Source organism: Aquarana catesbeiana, linkage group LG02 (genome assembly GCF_042186555.1).
Source record: "Aquarana catesbeiana isolate 2022-GZ linkage group LG02, ASM4218655v1, whole genome shotgun sequence".
NCBI classification, from domain to species: domain Eukaryota; kingdom Metazoa; phylum Chordata; class Amphibia; order Anura; family Ranidae; genus Aquarana; species Aquarana catesbeiana.
In genome coordinates this window covers 93367704-93384342 of record NC_133325.1, presented here as the reverse complement: position 1 = coordinate 93384342, position 16639 = coordinate 93367704, and the positions used below count along the sequence as shown (strand labels likewise).

General features: G+C 39.5%; 1 protein-coding gene across 8 annotated transcripts in view; it reads left to right on the top strand.

The window, feature by feature from the left end:
• The window catches only part of LOC141127058 (uncharacterized), a 291214-nt gene that overhangs the window by 97365 nt on the left and 177210 nt on the right, over positions 1-16639 (top strand). For all 8 annotated transcript variants that reach the window (XM_073613212.1, XM_073613215.1, XM_073613214.1 and 5 more), the window contains 3 exons: positions 2269-2348; positions 6415-6455; positions 13140-13204. In XM_073613212.1, coding sequence (XP_073469313.1) covers positions 2269-2348; positions 6415-6455; positions 13140-13204 — 186 coding nt within the window. The remainder of the gene's footprint in view (positions 1-2268; positions 2349-6414; positions 6456-13139; positions 13205-16639) is intronic.

Genomic DNA, 16639 nt, shown 5'->3' with positions numbered 1-16639 from the left:
TCAAATACCACCAAAAGAAAGCTCTATTTGTGGGAAAAAAAAAAGGACGTTAATTTTGTTTGGGAGCCACGTCACACGACCGCGCAATTGTCAGTTAAAGCGATGCAGTGCCGAATCGCAAAAGTGCTCTGGTCTTTGGCCACCAAAATGGTCCGGGGCTTAAGTAGTTAAGAGGGGCGTGGCAGGGGGTTGTCCTATGCCTATATACTTTTGATAATAGGTGTCCCTCATTCCCATCTCAAAAAATTGGGAGGTATGCAGCTGTGAATAGTAACCAATCAGCTTTTAACTTCAGTTTGTTCAATTAGGCCCCTTTCACACTACTATGACTTCAAAGTCGCGATTTTACGGCCATGATTTTGCCGCAATTTCGGGGAATGCCTGTGTAACTTGCATCAAAGTTGGACCAAAAGTAGTGCAGGGACTACTTTGAAGTCGGCATGACTTGAAGTTGTACTAATATGAATGGTTGTCATTGGAAATCATGGGGAACGACTTGTCATGCTACTTTGCAGTCCCAAATCATGGGACAAGTCGTACAAGTGTGAAAGGGGCCTTAAGCTTTGACCATTAAACCTAGAAATTGATTGGTTATTATGTACAGCTGCAGAAGATTCTGTGTGCTCCAGTCTTAGTAAATCTCCACTTACAGTCAGGTCCATAAATATTGGAATATTGACACAATTCTACTCTTTTTGGCTCTATACACCACCACAATGGATTTGAAATGAAACGAATAAGATGTGCTTTAACTGCAGACTTTCAGCTTTAATTTGAGGGCATTTACATCCAAATCAGATGAACGGTGTAGGAATTACAACAGTTTGTATATGTTCCTCCCACTTTTTAAAGGGACCAAAAGTAATGGGACAATTGGCTGCTCAGCTGTTCCATGGCCAGGTGTGTGTTATTCCCTCATTATCCCATTTACAAGGAGCAGATAAAAGGTCCAGAGTTCATTTCAAGTGTGCTATTTGCATTTGGAATCTATTGCTGTCAACTCTCAATATGAGATCCAAAGAGCTGTCACTATCAGTGAAGCAAGCCATCATTAGGCTGAAAAAACAAAACAACCCCATCAGAGAGATAGCAAAATCATTAGGTGTGGCCAAATCAACTGTTTGGAACATCCTTAAAAAGAAAGAACTTACTGGTGAGCTCAGCAACACCAAAAGACCCGGAAGACCACGGAAAACAACTGTGGTGGATGACTGAATAATTCTTTCCCTGGTGAAGAAAACACCCTTCACAACAGTTGTCCAGATCAAGAACACTCTCCAGGAGGTAAGTGTATGTGTGTCAAAGTCAACAATCAAAAGAAGACTTCACTAGAGTGAATACAGAGGGTTCACTACAAGATGTAAACCATTGGGGAGCCTCAAAACCAGAGTGATGGGAAGAGAAGAGTATGGAGAAGAAAAGGAACTGCTCATGATCCAAAGCATACCACCTCATCAGTGAAGCATGGTGGTGGTAGCGTCATGGCGTGGGCATGTATGGCTGCCAATGGAACTGGTTCTCTTGTATTTATTGATGATGTGACTGCTGACAAAAGCAGCAGGATGAATTCTGAAGTGTTTCGGGCAATATTATCTGATCATATTCAGCAAAATGCTTCAGAACTCATTGGACGTCACTTCACAGTGCAGATGGACAATGACCCGAAGCATACTGCGAAAGCAACCAAAAGAGTTTAAGGGAAAGAAGTGGAATGTTATGCAATGGCCAAGTCAATCACCTGACCTGAATCCGATTGAGCATGCATTTCACTTGCTGAAGACAAAACTGAAGGGAAAGTGCCCCAAGAACAAGCAGGAACTGAAGACAGTTGCAGTAGAGGCCTGGCAGAGCATCACCAAGGATGAAACCCAGCGTCTGGTGATGTCTGTGCGTTCCAGATTTCAGGATGTAATTGACTGCAAAGGATTTGCAACCAAGTATTAAAAAGTGAAAGTTTGATGGATGATTGTTAATCTGTCCCTTAAAAAGTGGGAGGCACATATACAAACTGGTGTAATTCCTACACCGTTCACCTGATTTGGATGTAAATACCCTCAAATTAAATCTGAAAGTCTGCAGTTAAAGCATATCTTGTTCCTTTCATTTCAAATCCATTTTGGTCGTGCTGCACGACTCGTGCATAGAGCCAAAAAGATTAGAATTGTGTCGATGTCCCAATATTTATGGACCTGACTGTATGTGTGTGTTGTGGACACAAATTATCCAAGGCGCAAAATTCAGTTTACTTATAATTTATCCTGTTTTCAGGAGCTGAGCAGAGTCCAGGAATGACAATGGAGCTAGAAAGGATGCACACGCTGTCAGATCACACATATCATGAACAAATGGTCAGTATTGTAATTATTTGTAATGAACATCCACTCTGTTTTAGGCTCGATTCACACTAATGCGTTTTTGATGCATTTTGCAGAAATGCAGGGATTTTTTTTAACATGGGTTCCTATGGAATACGTTCACATCAATGCATTTTTGTGCCTCTGCATTTTTGGAAAGGGTCGGGGACTTTTTTTTCACGCAAAATGCAGCATTTTGCATGTAATAGACTTCAATGGACCCACATCCAAAAAAATGTTGCCGCGATTTGCGTTTTGTGTTTTTTTTTTTTTACCCTGTATATAGTTGGTTGCTAAAGAGAGGGCTGGGAAGCCAGCCCCCACGTCCTTAACAACTGACGAGTCATTACCTGTCAGCGGGCTTCCCCGCTGACAGCTGAATGTTAAAAAAAAAACAAAAAAAAAAAAACACGTGTAATAAAACAGCGTGAGGTCTGTCCTCCCTGGGTCCACCATACCATGCCCTTGGGTCTAGTATGGATTCGGAGGGGACCCCCCACGTCAAAATGGGAAAAAAATGGCGTGGCCATCAGATGACGTCATCCGGAGACCCCGCCCCCTTGTGACTTCACCACCCAGGACATGATGGGTCCATGACGTCATGAGGGGGCGGGGCCTCTGAATGAGGTATTCCAATGGCCACACCCCATAGTTATCTAAGAAATACTTGACATTGGTGCGGACAGATCAGCGTGATGCAGCATCGGAGGGGGCCGTCGGCGGGTGTGGCGGCCGAGGAAGAAGGACACCTGATAAAGAACAGACAGGAGAAAGAAGAGGAACTGAAGAAGAAGTGGGAGAAGTCCTTTTTTTTCAGTTTTGGCATGGGGACCCCTCCGAATTCATACTAGACCCAAGGGCCTGGTATTGACCTAGGGGGGGGAACCCCACGCTGTGTTTTTTTTTTTCACAATTTTTTTTTTGCTGGCAATTTTATTTTTTTTATATTCAGTGGGGAAGCCCGCTGACAGCTAATGACTCATCAGTTGTTAAGGACGTGGCGGTCGGCTTCCCGGCCCCCCTTTTTTAGCAACCACCTATATACAGTGTAAAAAAAAAAATGCAAACCGCAAATCGCTGAAAAACATGGCAAGCACCGCAAAAAGCCCTGCAGAAACACTCAAAAGCAACATGCATAGATGTGAATCGAGCCTTATGCCTGATTCCTAACTATGCATTTTTAGTGCTTTTTGCATTTTTCAGATTTGCACCACTGTCCAAAATGCAAAAAGCACTAAAAATGCATAGGTGTGAATCATTAACACTGCTGTGTCTGGGTATGAAATATTTTTTGCTAGAACCAAGAGCAGGGTTGCCAACCGCCAGTAAATTTACTGACAGTTTGTAAAAATCTGTGATTTTTTTTTTTACAACTGCCAGTAAATATCAGGGGCTGATAATTTCATGCTGTGTTGACTTTTTAAGTGTAAATCAAGCAAATGATTTTTTTTATAGGTATTGTCAGTGTTTCCATATCATGTTTATACTGTTAAAATATTCAGCGTTAGTTTTCAATAGGAGTTCTGTAATTTCTCAGGTTGCCAGTAAAAAAAAAGTGCTCTGCCAGTAAATTTTCTATGTTTTGTCAGTAAAAAATACTGCGGGAGGTTGGCAACCCTGACCAAGAGTATGGTGCAGCTAAAAATGATACATATTGATCAAATTCAAAAAAGAAAAAAATTCCACCTTTGTATCATTAGGCCCCAGTTACGCTTGGGGCCAATTGTGGTGGCCAGTAACAGTTAGATTTATAGAACAAGCACAGGGAATAAATTATGGAATCACTCAATTCTGAGGAAAAAAATATGGAATCACCCTGTAAATTTTCATTACAAACACTAACACCTGCATCAGATTAAATCTGCTTGTTAGTATGTAGGTAAAGAGAGTAAATCATCACGCAGTGTTGCACAAGATGTTGGTTGTTCACAGTCCGCTGTGTCCAAAACATGGACCAAATACAAACAACATGGGAAGGTGGTTAAAGGCAAGCATACTGGTAGACCAAGGAAGACATCAAAGCGTCAAGACAAAAAACTTAAAGCAATATGCCTTGAAGACAGAAAATGTACAACAAAACAAATGAGGAACAAATGGGAGGAAACTGGAGTCAACATCTGTGAACTAACTGTAAGAAACCGCCTAAAGGAAATGGGTTTTACATACAGAAAAGCTAAAAGAAAGCCATCTCTAACACCTAAATACAAAAAAACAAGGTTACAATGGGCTAAGGAAAGGCAATCGTGGACATTGGATGAAAGTCATATTCAGTGATGAATCTCGAATCTGCATTGGGCAAGGTGATGATGCTGGAACTTTTGTTTGGTGCCGTTCCAATGAGATTTATGCAGACGACTGTCTGAAGAAAACATGCAAATTTCCACAGTCAATTATGATATGGGGCTGCATGTCAGGTAAAGGCACTGGGGAGATGGCTGTCATTAAATCTTCAATAAATGTACAGGTTTACATTGAAATTTTGGACACTTTTCTTATCCCATCTATTGAAAGGATGTTTGGGGACGATGAAATAATTTATCAAGATGATAATGCATCTTGCCATAGAGCAAAAACTGAAAAAATTCCTTGAAGAAAGACACATAAGGTCAATGTCATGGCCTGCAAACAGTCCGGATCTCAATCCAATTGAAAATCTGTGGTGGAAGTTAAAGAAAATGGTCCATGACAAGGCTCCAACCTGCAAAGACGATTTGGCAACAGCAATCAGAGAAGGCTGGAGCCAGATTAATGAAGAGTACTGTTTATCACTCATTAAGTCAGTCAATGCCTCAGAGACTGCAAGCAGTTATAAAAGCCAGAGGTGGTGCAACAAAGTACTAGTGATGTGCTGGGGTGTTATTTTGTTTGTTTTTCATGATTCCATAATTTTTTCCTCAGAAATGAGTGATTCCATAATTTATTCCCTGTGCTTGTTCTATAAATCCAACTGTTACTGGCCACCACAATTATTTTTCTTGATTTCTTTTAGTGTTTCTTAAAGCCAGAAAGTTGCCATTTGAAATGCCTTTAGTTTTTGGCCATGTCTGTGTTCTGCTTTTTTTCTACAACAATAAACAACTGAAGGAACATCCTCAGGGACTGGTGATTCCATATTTTTTGCCAGGGGTTGTAGGTGTAGGCAGGAAGCACCGTTCAGAACAATGGAAGCCTGACAGCGCCCGCATTTATTTGCCTACATTTGCATGTAATCACTCATGCAGTGAGAGTGTAGTGAGTAAGGCTAGGTTCACACAAGCCCGCACTGTGCATTCTGGTTGTGGGTGCAGGAATCACATCTGTGTCCCCCCCCCGCAGCCAAATCGCATTGCTCTCATTCTGAATGGCACCCCCACACATCTCAGCATGCTTTGCGAGAACGAGACCCACTGGGAAATCCCATGGTCAAAAAGCCCATGGGATTTCCCTGCAGCCGTGTTTTTTTAAAGGTGCCTGCCCCTTTTTTTTGAGGAATCGCAGGCACAGCAGCCCATTCATTTAAATGGTGTGAAACTAGGGTAAAACTGACTATACACTAGTAGAGTTTTGTTAGAAAATGTTTGTTTTCAGAACATTTGTTTGATTTTCTAACCGTTAGTGAGGTCAAATTGACATTTGTTTTTAACCGCAATGACAAGAAAATTTGAAGATAAAGGATGGAAAAACTTTTCTAACAGTTTATGTGGTTTTCTTTAGGAAAAATCCATTCATTCCAAAAACATGTTAAAAGCAAACGAAATTTTGAAGTACTTTTGAATGACATTTGCTAGGTCATTAAATTTACTAAGGCAAATTTTTCGCAGGAATGTTCGTACAAATGTTCTTCAGAAATCTACTAATGTATGGCTGGCTTTATTTAACCTCTTATTGGAAATCGCCTTATTAGCAGCTCATTGCTTTTAATTTGCTGAAAAGGAGATGCTTGGCAAAAGTAGTCCAGTCTTTCAGGTTATGAAAATCTGCAATGTAAATTTTGTCTTTACAGTTATGCCGTGTTTTGTGTATGTATGTGTATTTTCTCCCTGCTACTTCCTAATATTGGTATTGTGTTATTAATGTTTAGAAAGCACTAGAACCATCTACAACTTTGCAGCAGCAGCAACCGTAAGTTATATTATTATTAGTAACCAGAATTTATTAATACATGATGATCTTATTTGCTAGGGCTGTTCCATAAAGAGGGGCAAATGGCGTACATGAAGCCTAACACACCACCTGCACCTTTTGGACAGCAGCATTGTCAGTTTGGGGTGAGGGGAGTGTTAGATGTACTAGCAAATTTAGATACATTAACAAACTAAAGCCAAACTTCAGGTCACACTGCAGATACACAAGTAGTTGCATCAACATTTTTTTTCCCTTTTGGGATAAAGGTTTTATGTGAATAAATAAAAGCTGATCGTTGTAAGCACCTTTGTCATTAGTAAATGGTCTGTCTCAGCACTCTAACTTATACATGACTTGGATCGTGACGTCACCCGCGTCTATGCTCGCTGATCTCCGTGGATCATCCTATAAGGCTTTTTAACCTCCGCACTGAGGCACAGTGCTTCGTTTGTAAGTTTTTCTACTATTATTACATTAAAACTTTTATGCAACATACAGAGAGCACTAGATGTTCTTTACTTTATTTCATGTGATCACTGCGAGCTCCACAAGGTCTGATATCTGACTGGCCACAAGTGTACCGGCTCCTGTTATACTTCCCTGTGAGGGAAATGCTGTCTTTGACCTGACTGATTCACTCAGGGGTCCATCAGCTGAGGTGAGCGGCTAGTGTTATCGTTGGTGGATGTTTCATCTCACTACAGTCACTCATCTTGTGTGGATGTCACTCGCACTATTGGATTAATAATTGGAAATTCTTCAATATGGAAATTTTTTTATTATCATTACTAATATTGCTTCAGTGATTAATTTTCTATGCGCTGTACAGCTTTTTATGAATTGTTTATTTGGGATTTGATAAGTTTTATCCTCAGTACCACAGCTGCTTTAGTACAATATTGTGTGATTAGCGCTGGTTGATTTTTTTTTATTAGATTAAGCCCTCTGCAGGGACTGGTCGGTCTCCAATGTCTCCGAAATCCTCCCAATATGAACAGGAGCCACTCAGCAGGGCATAGTGGGAACAAACCAACAGACAATGCAATCTGGGGGTATACACTCTGCCCCAAAGCAGCAAGTGTAAAAAAAAAAAAAAAAAAGACTCCAATCATGAAATAACGTTTTAAAAGGAGCCTTTAATACTTATTAAAAAAAAAAAAAAAAAAAAAGGAAGGCAAGCGGTAGGAACCGCAATACTACAGGATAAAAAGTAGCCGGCAAGCTCAAAATGCAAACACCTATGTGCTAGGGTCACATGTGGCGTGGTGGCATCAGCGCATAGCACCGCCCTACATGTTTCGTAATACCTTACGTCTTCCTGGGGCACGGGCGATGCGCTGATCCATCACACAACAACAGCCAAGCCTCGTTCTCGGCTGGGCACCATGTTATGACTCACATATATTCTAATGCAACGTAATGCAACGCAAGGAGAAAACCAGACCTCGACCCGATGATGGCCGCTGTCACATAACAATAATAAGGAAGAAAGACCAAAAATATGGAAATATGAATGTTTAAAATAGTATAACGCAATATAATCGCGTACATATCTACAATTCACAGTTGAGTGAAGTGTTAGTGAATTCTTTAGAAAAAAAAAAAAAAAAATTATATATATATATATATATATATATATATATATATATATATTCCATAATTATACCTTTAACCATAATATAAACCATGGCTAAGATCACGAGGAACATCAAAGCGAGGCTGTGTTCTCCAAGGGTGCATCACCATAGCACAATTAACAAAGTGCACTAATATATATATATATTATTTATATTAAAAATGTCAGAAATATTATTAATACAGAGCAAATTAATATTAACAATACAGAGCAAATAAATGGCAATTAAGCATTATCAATAAAGGCATTGACAAAGAGGAGAACCTGAGTGGTGTCCCCCCCAATACCCACAATGGGAAGAACATTACCAATCACAACATTGCTGTTTTCCCAGGGTAGAACAAAATACCCATAGGCCCACAGAACAAAGAGAGGAGTTAGAGGGGCGGAGATCAAAAAGCCAAAAGGAAAAGGAAATAAAAAGGGACAGGAATTTTCAATCTGAGTAAGGTCATCCTTCCTGAGGCTGAGACTTCCATCCTAGATAAAGTTCTTAAATTTGCACCTCCTAAAGCTCTGAATAAATTCCAAACTTATATGGATATACATAAATACACCAGGAAACTCAATGTTAAAAGGTATATGTTATCTAATCCTATAAGCACTAATGGGACAAATTCTACAAATATCAGACATTCTGGTCTGGCTAATGCTTCCCTTTTTAACCCTCTGTGTGGCCTGTCTTCTTCAATTAGGGTTTTTAGGGACGTTCTTTTGAAAGTTAAACAGGTTAAAATGGCTAAAGATCTTCAATTGGGATTAGGCCAATTATGTAACCAGAAGGATCTGGTAATTAGGCCCGCTGACAAGTGGGGGGGGGGGGGGTAATTGTCATTCTTGATAAATCAGATTATCTTACGGAATTAAATAAGATTGTGGGGGATACTAAGACATATATGCCACTCCCATCTGACCCACGTTTTAGATATATAAATTAACTTGAGCAAATTGTGAATTATGGTTCTGACTCTGGTATTATCAGCAAGAAAGAAAGATTATTCCTTGTACCAGCCTCATCTAGGATTCCCAGCATATACTACCTGCCCAAGATCCATAAGGATCCAGCACACCCCCCTGGCCGACCTATTAGTAGGATTGATTCCCTTACTTCTAGGGCAGGTAAGTATATCGATGGTTTCCTCCAACCACTGGTGAAGTCACTACCAGCATATATTAAAGATAGCAGACACACTAGCAATCTACTTAAAGATTGTGTGTACAGGGAGGGCTTTTGGCTGGTCACAGCTGATGTGACATCCCTGTACACTATAATACCACATGATTGGGAGATCTCATCAGTGAATTATTTCCTCAATAAGGATATTACCCTTTTTTAATAGACAGAAGGGGTTAATTATGGAACTCCTCGAGTATGCCACTACGCATATCTTTTTTTTGATATAGCAATCAATATTATCTTCAGAAGAAAGGTGTGGCCATGGGGGCAAAGTTTGCCCCCAGTTTGGCCAACCTTTTTATGGGGAAATGGGAGGACGACGTCATGTTTGCCAAAAAGGGACCAGAATTGGTCTTCTGGGTAAGATTAATTGATGACGTCCTCCTCCTATGGAATGGTACTCTCGAATCTCTGAATACATTTATGAACAACTTAAACGCTAATGATAGAGGCATTGAATTTAAGTATCTAGCTAGTCGGAATACTATAAATTTTTTGGATCTCAAAATCTGGAGTAAAGGTGATGTCTTGTTGACGTCTACTCACTTCAAGACTACAGATCGTAATTCCTTTATTCCTCGGGACAGTTGCCATCACAGTTCCTGGCTTAACTCGGTTCCCAAGAGCCAGTACGTACGAATGAGACACAACTGTACCCGAGATGAGGATTTTAATATACAAGCTAAAGTCCTTACAGATAGACTCATAGATAAAGGTTATGATGCCTCGGTCTTAAATAGTAAACTTATGGAGGTACAAATGTTGGATCACGACCACTTACTGGCAGACAAACCTGCGGTAATGGGGCATGAGAATAATAATCAGTCTTGTCCTTTCATCACGGGTTATTCTCACCAACATTTTTCTATTAAAAAAAACTTTTGCGCAAACGTTGGCACATAGTCAAAAATGACCATGTGCTGGGTTCTATTTTACCAGAGAAACCGCAGGTAGTGTTTAGGGGGGCTCCTTCAATAAAACAGCTTGTGGCTTCTAGTGTTTGTGATCCTCCTAATAAGCCAATGTTCTTTCAGAACCTACTTGGGTACTATAGATGTAATAACTGTGCAGCATGTTCGGTCAATGCCATCAGGGATAGGAAAACCGCTCAGTTTACCTCCCTGAGTACTACTCATGTTTTTCCCCATGAAATCATTCATCACGTGTTCCACATCCGGTGTTTGTCTTCTGACCTGTCCGTGTGGGCTGCAGTACGTGGGACATACTGCACGCCCATTACAGGTCAGATTGAATGCACACATAGGAAATATTAGGAGAGGTTTTAAAGGTCATCCCATCTCCAGACACTACTTAGAGGTCCATAAACAGAATCCTAAAGGGACCTGGATGATAGGGATTGACAAGCTTAGATTACCCTGGAGAGGGGGACCTAAGAGGCATGCCATTTCTAAATTAGAAATGAGCTGGATTTATAAAATTAGATGACTTAGGCCTCTCGGCTTGAACATCGATATAGAGATCAATGCCTTTTTTGATAATGCTTAATTGCCATTTATTTGCTCTGTATTGTTAATATTATTAGCTCTGTATTGTTAATATTTGACATTTTTATGATATATATTGTGCACTTTGTTAATTGTGCTGATTGGTGATGGAGAACACAGCCTCGCTTTGATGTTCCTCGTGATCTTAGCCATGGTTTATATTATGGTTAAAAGGTATAATTATGGATTTTATATAGATTTTTTTTTTTTTTCTAAAGAATTCACTAACACTTCACTCAATTGTGAATTGTAGCTATGTACGCGATTATATTGCGTTATACTATTTTAAACATTCATATTTCCATATTTTTGTTCTTTTTTCTTCCTTATTATTGTCATGTGACAGCGGCGTTCATCGGGTCGAGGTCTGGTTTTCTCCTTGCGTTGTATTAGAATATATGTGAGTAACAACATGGCGCCCAGCCGAGAACGAGGCTTGGTTATTGTTGTGTGATATATAAGTGATGGATCAGCGCATCGCCCATGCCCCAGGAAGACGTAAGGTATTACGAAACATGTAGGGCGGTGCTATGTGCTGACGCCACCACGCCACATGTGACCTAGCACACGGGTGTTTGTATTTTGAGTTTGCCGGCTACTTTTTATCCTGTAGTATTGCGGTCGCTACCGCTTGCTCTCTTTTTTTTTTAAATAAGTATTAAAGGCTCCTTTTAAAACGTTATTTCATGATTGGAGTCTTTTTTTCTTTTCTTTTTACATTTGCTGCTTTGGGGCAGAGTGTATACCCCCAGATTGCATTGTCTGTTGGTTTGTCCCCACTATGCCCTGCTGAGTGGCTCCTGTCCATATTGGGAGGATTTCGGAGACATTGGAGACTGACCGGTCCCTGCAGAGGGCTTAATCTGCCTGTGCTTATGACCTCGCTCTAAAGGGGGTCCACCTGTTCCGGTAAGGGTTCCCACTCACTGAAGGGGGTCTTTTCTTCAGATTGGGATTTCTTCTTCCTCTTCCCCTCTCTTCGCCTATCGGTGAAGGTGGATAATCCTTGGAACCTTATACCTCAATTCAACGGATTCCTCCTTTTTTCCTTCATCTTATTACTTCAACGGACTCTTTTTTTTTTATTATTATTTTTTTATATACTTTTTTTATTTTATCTTCATTTAATTATCAATTTTGGCTTCTATCACCCAGTATCAACTTTTTATGTATACATGTATTTTGTGAATTTTTGAATGTTTACTGTTTATTTATCAGCACTATATGTCACTTTAATCTGATTTTCTCATATTTAGCACAACTTATCTTTTTTATTATTTTTTTATAATACAATATAAGATTACTTGAAAAATCTCTTTTCACGTTGTACGTGCTGGACATCTCTTTCCACAACTTCCTGGATTCCCTGCATGCTTTGCAGCTTCTCCTATTCTCATTCCTTTGGTTAACTGTTGATTTCCAGGGACTACACATCCCATGGTACCTTGCTGCCTGTAAGCATTGATTTCTGTACTGACTCCACCTCCTGAAACTGTGTGAAATGTGTGACACAAGGGTGAAGTGTATATTTTGAATTCGACTTCAAGATTGTTTAGGATAAAAGGAGTAGGCTGGATATAATTGCAATACAATGTGCAAAAGAATATATGATTTTACTTTTTTGACTATAGATACAATGTAACCAATTCTACATACATCAGATTGATTGCTATACTGTATCAACAATTGTAAACCCCAACAGTTGTACTGCTACTTTGGTCAAAAAGCTGGCATGTAAACACAATAATATTCTATTGGATGAGGAGTGGAACAAGGCTTTAATGGAACATAGTTTCCCCTAAAGCTGAACTCTGGGCACAAAAACTTTCTTTTAAATATATATTCCTAAATAGCCACAAAGGGTATAAATATATTTAGTGTGGCTCAAATGCCTTTTCATACCCAGTTATTACCTTGTAAAATGAGCAGTGACATCATAACTGATGTACAATGCCCACGCAGAGAGCAGAGCTGTGGGAGGGGCCCATCAGGCTAAACCACTACAGGGTGCCTGCAGAAATCTACAGGAGGGGCAGATATAAGGCCTGATTCACACCTATGCATTTTTAGTGCTTTTTGCATTTTACAGATTTACACTACAGAACGTGGTCCATAGGAAGCCATGTTAAATGGACTGTAGTGCAAATCTGTAAAAAGCGCTAAAAATGCGTAGGTTTGAATCAGCCCAAAGACCAAGTCACCCTGCACAAGAAGAGAGCAGAGAAGCGCTTTGCCTAAAATGTTTAAACAAATGTCCTTATTTGGTGTCAAATAATAGACAAATTTGGATATGTAGAATGTAGGCAGAATAATAATATGCAAGGAGGCAGATTACATGACCTTTCCCTTTTTTTTTTTTGCAGTACAATTGCCAGTGGAAGTGATACTGAAACTGAAGACGAATTACCAGTGTTTACAAACACAAAAGGTAAATATTCTAATGGGGACACCTATTCCAGGGACCATTGTCACTTTGTAGTGATTTCCTATCACCTCCCATTGTGTTTCTGGAAGGCTAGGTTCAAATTTTCCCTTCAGTTTTTACTGCGGGGCCCCCTTGTTAAATTTAGCCCTTCCCAACTCTACCTAAAAAAAAAAAAAAAAAAAAAAACAAAACACTTTGGTCTATACATATGCTGTACTTTAACTATGTAAACAGAAAAGAAAGAGGGCTGTTAGGGGCAACTCTTAAATAAGTTGCTTTAAGTTTATATTGCTTTGTCAAATCTTAGCTCTATAAGAAATAGACACAGAAGCAGGAGTATCCGTGTATCAGTCTCTGGCATTGAATGTCCCGTACTGAACTGAAAATGTCTTGTTTATTGCATCTTTTTTTATAGGGTTTGGTTACATAAACACAAGTTTCAAAGTGCAACATAGATATCAGATAATAAAAGCAGTTTCAACAGAGAATGGTGTATCAGCAGCCAAAGGTTACAATAAAAGCAGTTTCAATCGAGAATGGTGTATCAGCAGACAAAGGTTACATTTCATAAGAGACTGCAACGCAGGCATTATTATATTTTATAACAGACTATATTTCATAACAGACTCACACGTAGGCATTAGATTAAGTGAGAACTCTAAATCATGTCCCTAACCTTATCAATTTCCCCCTTTGACATCATCCTCTCCCTCCCCCTGGGTCCTCATGAATAAGTTCTCAGTTTTTCCCCAGAGTACTTTCCCTGACCGCGAGTTGTCAGAGGGGTAAAAACCCATCCCCCTAGGTATTACCAACATCTTAAAATTCAAGAAGAGGAGTTTTATGGGAGAAGGGTGATGTCAATTTACCTTAATAGCCCCTTTCTATTCTTTTTATCTTTTTCTGTATTTTCCGATATATGCATACATTGGTGACAGTGAGTATCATTAATGTTAATATTATAATTACCATAGGACTGAATAACCAACTGAATATGCTAGTTGCCGTGGGAGACATACCATTAAAAATATCGTACCATTGTGGAGTTATGTCATGTTGTATCTGGGAGGATAGATGTACGAGTCTGCCTTTGTCTATTACAGCGGATATAAAATTATTCTGTAACGTGTATCCCACTTTAGTGACTTTATATTCTTAATACATCCTGAAAAGGGAGCTGATCTATTTAATGCTGACATGGTATAGTTACTACTTGTAATAATACATATGTGCTGGGGTCCTATTTCAATAAATCTATTACTTTCATTCACCGGTGTTCTCTGGAGCCTGCATATACTAGTTTGATAGTTTAACAGGCAAGGTTCATACACCGGAGAACTTCTCCCACACACCATTCCTTTGTTCGTTCTTCTACATAGACCAAGATTATGGGTTCTGTTCTGCTTATCTACATACTTTCCATAGATTTCAGGATACTAGAACTCATTTTTTTATGTTGAGGGGCATTACCACTAATTTGCACATTTCTACTATCTTCTCCACCCTGTAAGCCTCAAACCTGCCCGTACACCACCCATCTTCACATTCTATTTCATTCCCTTCTACTTGGAACCATACGCCATCATTATCTAGTCCCTTGAAGTATTTCATCCAGGTGTGATAATTTCCTAATTGTAGCTCGGTTCTAGCCCGGTTTATTTGTATATGGTAGGATGAAAGATTAAAGGAACACTGGGTAAAATTTATGAATTGTTGAGTCTGATTCCACAGCCCGAGTTCACTTGTTATTGTATAATTTATTAATCCCCCCATAAACTGTAGTAAGGGTATTTCTTTAAGTTGGGTTTCAAAAGCTGTGGGTAGCCATTTACTTATAATTGTAAAACTATCTGCTATATGTCCTCCTGCATGTTTCCATCTGTTGTTCATTTCTTCTATTTCTATCGAGTTTAGAACTCCCATCCCTGTACCTGACAGTCCCAGTAAAGTGGCATACCATGCTCGTCAGTACCTACATTTTGGAATTTCAGGAAAAGTTATATTAAATTTGACTTTTGTCTTTTGTTGTGATACTGATACATTGATACAAGTGTGGGGCACGGGTGTTAGCATTGATGATTCAAATGTGGGAACTACTTCTTCCTCCATCTGTACGTGAAACCCATAGGACTGTGCATTCCAATACCACCCGTCCGTTTCTGTTTTCTCTCCACCAGGAGGCACAGAGAAAGGTACTTGATTGATTAACCCCCCTAATGTCCGTTAGATTGAACATTTCTTCGGATATATTTCCTCCCTCCGACACTGTTACCAGTATTTGATACATTTGCCCCAAGACTTGTTTTTGGGCCTGTCTCCATATCTGAGAGGGTTTTAATTTTTGACATCTATGGTTTCTGGTATAATTAAAAGAAATCCCATACTAGTGTTTAATTGAAATGTTATATCTACCTTTGATGATGGGTCTGCCCTTATCCATCCTATGTTTTCATCAATGTGCAACGGCTTCCTATGTCTTTTGACTGTGAAATTACCCACTACTATGTACTCGTCCATTGTATATCCTGAAACATTCGCTACATTAGGATCGTCTATAACCCATTGTAAATTGGCTGTTTCCTCTACCTCAATTACATTAATACCAGGAGTTCATGCATTTATTTGTAAAACAACAATCTTCAACAGAAAATATGTAAGTAGATATTTCATCATGTTGTTTTCTCGGGTTGTTTCTTGCAATGTGATGCGTGTATCCAGGTAGGTTTTCCTTCCAGCTTTACTGAGGTGGCTGTGGTCAAGAGTACTTGATATGGACCTTCAAATCTAGGTTCCAATGTTTTTCTGGTGTGTTTCTTTACATATACATAATCCCTTGGTAGCAGAGTATGTGTACCTGCTATTGAATTAGGGTCTGGAAGAGAAGAATACACACTTTTGTGGATCTTAGTTAAACGTTGTTGTAATTGTATCACATATGCAGTTAAACTGTCACATTGCAATTGCATACTCTGTGGAAAGTATAGACCTAATCTAGGCGCATTCCCAAAAAGTTTCTCATATGGGGACAATCCTGTTTTTCCTGTTGCAGTGTACCTTATAGAGAATAAAGCCAAAGGCAGACATTCAGGCCATGGCTTGTTTAACTCTTGCATGGCTTTTTGTATTTTTAACTTTATTGTCCCATTTACTCTCTCCACCGATCCCGAACTCTGTGGGTGGTAAGGGGTGTGAAAACTTTGTTGAACCCCTAACATGGTCATCACATTCTGCATGATTTCTCCTGTAAAGTGTGTTCCCCCTATCTGATTCTATGGTTTCAGGAAGACCAAACCTAGGTATTAACTCAGTGATCAGTTTCTTAGCTGTGGCTTTTGCTGTAGCTGATTTTACTGGATAACTTTCAGGCCAACCTGAGAATAAATCGATACACACGAGGACAAACTCAAAGAGGCCGCTCTTGGGCATTTGTATGTAGTC